The 6,064-nt window shown below is 45.4% G+C and overlaps 1 protein-coding gene across 1 annotated transcript; it reads right to left on the bottom strand.

Moving 5' to 3' along the window:
* Positions 1-3,583: 3,583 nt before the first annotated feature.
* On the bottom strand, positions 3,584-5,820 carry LOC124962851 (transcription factor Sp1-like). The gene is given in 5 exon segments (XM_047522133.1): positions 3,584-4,031; positions 4,033-4,074; positions 4,076-5,085; positions 5,087-5,547; positions 5,550-5,820. Coding segments are annotated over 5 exon segments (2,232 nt in total).
* Positions 5,821-6,064: the final 244 nt, after the last annotated feature.

The raw sequence follows: 6,064 nt of genomic DNA, 5'->3' as shown, positions 1-6,064 counted from the left end.
CTGGCCAACCCTGAGTCCCATACCACATGGACTGCAGGATACCAGCTTCCAGATGGCGAGGAAGGGCTTTCATTTTGTAGTGCTGCTGCTTTTCTTTGCTTTCAGGTGCAGCCCTGAGGAGTCAAGGTCTCCCTCCCTGCTCACTCAGCAGCTGGATGATGGATACCTCTCAGACAGACAGAGGAAAAATGTCTCAGATAATCTGGAGATGGTGGCTCAGCTCAGGAGAGGACAAGGGAGAGGATGCCATCTGTGCAGACTGACTTGCCCTCAGAGGAAGTAGGATGTTGACGGGAGGGGCTGTCTATGGTTGGATGGAGTGGACTTTTGCCTACCTGCTGGGGTCTGCAGGGGTCCTGATGGAGAGGGAGTCCCTCAGACACTGTCTCCCCAGCACAGGTATGCCCAACGGTCATCACAAAGGTGGCACATCTGAAACATCTTGCTTCCGCATCTCCCCAAAGTCTTTGAAGAGCCCCTCTCCAGTCTTCCTTGTTTCTGCAAGCTGCATCACTATCCACCTGGTTAGATGGCTCCATTATATCCCTTATCCTCATCACTTCTGCTGAGCCTCCCAATGAATCTGCACCCAGTCCGAAGTTCTCCATTCACAGCACCAATATCCTATTATTTCAAAATCACGCCCTCCAGGGTGGCCTCTACCCTCCCTTATCACAGAAACTATCACAGTACCCCCAATTGCCCTGACAACTAAAACATAAAGACCCTCACAAAGAAAGTTTGATGGGGACTACTCCAAGGGCAATAAACCAATGAAGAAGGGTATGAAATTGAGGCAAAAAATGGGGGACTCAATTTCCTTAAAAACTCCAACTCTGAGTACTACTCCATTCTCTCTCAGAGGTGGGCCATGGAGTTTCTATGCTGTCAGTCAAAAGTCAAACGGTGGACTCAGGTGGAACTCTGGAAACTTCCTTAGGATTCCCAATAAATTTGGAGGGCAGGAGGGGTGAGAGCTAATGCTAGTCCTTTCCTCTGAGAGCACCCACTGTCTCCTATGAGAGTGTCCCTCTTTCCCCTCTCCTAGCCTTTCTGATAAATTCATGCTTATTACTCTGAGAAAAATAAAGAGAAAAGAAAAATATTTTTACCTAGTTTAAGTAGTTCTTGTCAATCTCTTCTATTACAACATAAACTCTACTAGGATTGTTCTCCTGAGTATATTTTTGTTGTTGTTGTTGAATAGCACATTTCCTGGAACATAATTGGCCCTCAAGGAATATTTCTTAAATGAATCAAACTAATAATTCAAAATAGCCAAGCTATGGAACCAACCGAGGTGCCCTTCAACAGATGAATGGATAGAGAAAATGTGATACATATTCACAATGGAGTATTACTCAGCTATAAAGAAGGATGAAATTATGGCATTTGCCAGTAAATAGATGAAACTGGACACTAACATGCTAAGTGAAATAAGCCAATCCCCTCAAACCAAAGACTGAGTGTTCTCTCCAATATGTGGACGCTGACTCACAATAATCAGAAAGGGAAGAGAGGAGTGGAGGTTCACTGGATTGGACAGGGGGTTGTGGGGGGAAGTGAGGGAAAACAGGAATGGGAAGGGCAGTAGAATGAATCAGACATAAATTTCCTATGTTCATATATGAATACACGACTAGTGTAACTCCACATCCTGTACAACCACAAAAATGGGAAGTTATACTCCATATATGTATGATTGTCAAAACACATTCTACTGTCACAAAAAAATAAAAATTAAAAAAATTTTAGAAAGAATTAAGCTAAATTGTGCTGTGATTAAAATGCAAGTTTAAGGCGCACCTTGTAATTAGGGGGATAATCTTAGTGAGATTTTAATTCATTGTATTTGCATTCCTGATCGTTCTTTGCTCTGCATATGTGTCTACTTGGGTTGATCAGTAGCATTCTCTGGTCAATGGAAAAGATGGATCCAACTTAGAACTAGGGAGAGCACTGCTCTGCTTCAAGGCTCCAAGTCTATTGCAAGGCAGTAGTCTTAAAAGTCTAAGATTGGTTTTAAGTGAGAAGATTACTAAATTAAAATTTTGGGGGTGGGGGATCAAAGGTTCTATTTATTCTGAAACCAGGCTGAGAAATATCCATTAAACTGCATTCTGCATAGCACCCAAAACCAGAGTGCCAGCCGGGAGGTCCCTGAAGGAAGATGGTGTGAGTTGTTACTTCTCTGGGTAAAGAGTGAGACATAGTGATAAGCAGATGAATGTGAATGGTGAACCTGAAAGTACAAGACAATGAGTGCTTTCGTATTACTAGTCCTGGTCATGCAAGGTTCGGTCATCAAAAAAATAATAATTTAAAAAATCATGAAAAAATGTTCAGAATGCATGTCAATTTCATTAATTTCTGCTGACCAAAAGTTCAGGAAAGGGGTACTTTCAGTAAAGAGCTCTGTCTCAAGGAATGTAGCCACCTAACTTCTCCTGGAAAAGACTGAATGAATGGCTTGTTGCTGCTGGGAGAGAGAAGCAGAAGCTGATTTCACTTGGGGGCCAAACAAGATGCTGGATCTGGAGCTTCCTCTGTGGGAAAGAAAAAGGATAAGTGAAAAGAATTGGATATAAATTCACTCATGGTAATGAACCAGCAACTTTTCACCCAAGAGAGAAACACCATCGAATAGCCTTATCTAAAAGTCTGTAGTTCTCAGCATCAATAAGCTAGTTTGCATCTAATAATTTCATACTGGAGAAGATTCCATTCCTGGAAGTGCTCTATGGAGCAAAATACTATATACTCCAGCACATTATCCTGTCCCTTTCTTCCAAAAGATGCCAAAGAACATGATTACAGACATAAAATAACCTACTCTAAGTTCTGCTTTTCAGTGGGAATAAAGGGTGTGATGGTGGATAGTCATGGATGACTTTTACTTCAGCATTCTGAATCTGATCTGGGTAAAGTTCCTTGCAATACTTCCTGAGTGTTGGTAACAGTATTAAGTCTGTAGATAAAGGATCAAATGGAGTGAACTATTGTTTAGAGTATTAACAGCTATTATATTTCAGTTTAACAACAACATAAACTTACCCAAAACTTAATTTGAATGGATTTTATATGAAATATATAGTAGAATCATAGCATCATCTATTGGTAGCCAAGATAAAAAGACTTAAGAACAAGGACTCTGCTATAGAGCTGGATGATGGGTTTCACTTTCACACAAAAAATAGTTTCTTTTTTAGAAAGTGCAGAATATCCCCCAGTCATAATTCTAACTGATTTACCAAAGCAGAGAAATGACCTCAGGAAACATACCCAGGTTTTAAGACAGATTTCTAGGTAATGGACCTGAAAGGCATTTTGATCTGAATTTATTTTCCAACAATTTCAAATATAATTTCTCATCTGTATGTAGATACATACAGCCATGAACACAGTCATACACACAGTCATACACAAACACTTCTCTATCAGATCAGGGTAATTTTTTATTGCAGATCTCTTTTTAATATTGGTTAACAGAAAATCTATCCCCAACCTAACAGATAACACACAAACACACAGCCATTTCCACACTTCCTCACAATGAAAAGCTCTCTAACAAGATACCAGAAGGTCAAGAGAGACAATGCTTTAATGGCTGGGCTTTGAGGACAATTCTGTTGGCAAGACAGGCAATTCCCTCAGAACAGATGGCCTCCATGGCTACCATATTGGTGGCAATAAGGGCTGAAGGGGTGGCAGTGCCACTGCCTTCTGAACCTGCCCCACTGTTCAGGGGCAAAGTGTCCACACTCAGTGCTACACCTGGGCCTCCCTTCTTATTCTGGTGGGTCTTGATATGCTTTGACAGGTGATCACTCCTCATGAAGCGCTTAGGACACTCAGGGCAGGCAAACTTCTTCTCACCTGTGTGCGTGTGTTTATGTCTCTGCAGCTCATCCGAACGTGTAAAGCGCGTCCCACAATATGACCAGGTACACATGAATGGCCTTTCACCTGTATGCCAGTGCAAGTGTGCCCGTAGGTGTGAGGTCTTGCCATATACTTTACCACAGCCTTTGCTGTTTCTTTTTGCCAGGATTCCCAGAACCCCTTCCCTCACTCTTTACAGTAAGAGCAGGTGCATGCTTCTCACCAGGTCCTCCGACCAGCCTGGGGTTGGGGATCTGGGCTGTTCTCTCCTTCTCCACCTGCTGTGTCATCATGTATCCCATCACCACCAGCCCCATGGAGGCCAAGTTGAGCTCCATGATCACCTGGGGTATTTGCTATAGCCAACGGCAGGCCTGGAAGTTGGTGCACCTGAATTCCTGAAGTACCCAGTGCACTGAGGTTAATAGTCTGGAGGCCTGGTGTGCAGGAGAGCTGAGCAGCATTCACAGTGACAGTGCCGGCAGGGATGGAGGCAGCTGAGGCAATGGGTGTAAGGGTGGTGTTGCTGCTGCTGGTCTGCCCCAAGGAAACACCCTGCATTGGGGCCAAAGTGATTGTCTGAGCCTGTGGGTTCTGAACTTGGAGGTGCTGCAGTTGAAGAGTTTGCCAACTGACCTGTCCATTGGGCCCCACTGTTGGTGTCCAGATGATGGTGGGGCCAGAGTTTGGAATAGCCTGAAGCTGGAGGTTCTGGAGGGTTTCCTGGGAGATAGCTTGAGTTGTAAAGGCCTGCCCTGACAATGGTGCTGCTTGGAGGACCTGAAGAGCCTGTTCCCCTTGAACTAACTGAGGCTGAATAAGAATTTGTTGTTGCTGTGTCTGCTGGTTTTGTTCTCCTTTTTGCTGATTTGCTTGCAGTGAACCTCCAGATGTCTGGTTCTGCTGGATGTTCAAGGCATCAGACCCCTGTAGCCCACTAACCCTCTGGGGTGTCTGACCTTGAGAATTGGTCCCTGATGATCCACTGGTGGTAAAGTTCATAATCCCCATGTTGTGGGTGGTAGTAGTTGTTGAGTAGTTATTGGCATTGGTGAAAAAGGAGCTGGAACTGGCTCGTGATGACACCAAGCTGGCAGAACTGATGGCAGTCCCTGAGGTGACAGGCAGCAAGGTGATATTCCCATTCAAGGCCACTGGTACACTGGTCACATATTGAGTCTGTCCTGAGAGCACATTATTAGCCTAGGCCTCGGAAGGGTACAGCCTGCTGGAGTAGGTTTGGCACAGCAGCAATGATGCTGCCTCCACTTCCTCGATTTGTGATGGTCTGCTGGTTTGCACCTGCTATGATCTGTATTTGACCAGAACCATCCTGCTGCACTTGTGCCCCAGTGGCAGCACACTGCAGCTGCTGCCCATCAATGGTTCGGAACTGTGGGATTACTTGATATTGGATGTTAGGCATCACTCCAGGCAGTTCTGTCAGAACTCGCTGGTTCTGTAAGTTGGAGGCGGCGGCCACAACAGACTGCCCACCAGACGCTGTGCGATTCTTGAAAGACTCACTGCCACTGCTGCCATTGGTACTGTTGCCACTCTGTTCCTTTGAGGTAGGAGTAGCCCCAGAGGAGGAAGAGACGATCTGCCAGCCATTGGCACCCTGTGAAAGTTGTGCGGCTGTGAGGTCAAGCTCACCTGTGCCCCTGACTGGCTTGGGCCCTGGGAGTTGTTGCTGTTCTCATTGGGTGACTCGATTCTGCTGCAGGCTGCTGCCAGCAGAGCCAAAGGGGATGGCTGGGATTCCTGCCCTCCTCCTCCTCCACCTCCTCCTCCACTGCTGCTGCTACTGCCTGTGCTGCTGCCTCGAGTCTGAGAAAGGCACCACCGCCATTTCCATTTGCCCCCATTATTGCCACCAACTCCTTTTTCAGTCTTCACTGCTGTTATTTCATCCATGGAGTAAGCTTGGTTGCTCATGGTGGCAGCTGAGGGGTGAGCTCAAGGGGGTTCTGTCCAGGGGGGTTGGGGAGGCCTGGAAAAAACGGGGATGCTGACGAGGCAAGCGAACTCAGACTGGACAGGGAGGGGGTGGGTAAAGAGGAGTAAATTAAAAAATTTAAGAGCAAAACTTTAAGTTTTTCCTAATGGGTTTTATTCTAAGAAACGGCATGGCAAGATACAGACTAGATTCTCAAAAACTGGAAAGAAAACAAAATCTTCA

This window comes from Sciurus carolinensis, chromosome 13 (genome assembly GCF_902686445.1).
Source record: "Sciurus carolinensis chromosome 13, mSciCar1.2, whole genome shotgun sequence".
Lineage (NCBI taxonomy): Eukaryota > Metazoa > Chordata > Mammalia > Rodentia > Sciuridae > Sciurus > Sciurus carolinensis.
The sequence above is the reverse complement of the archived record's forward strand: the minus strand, read 5'-3'. Positions and strand labels throughout refer to the sequence as shown.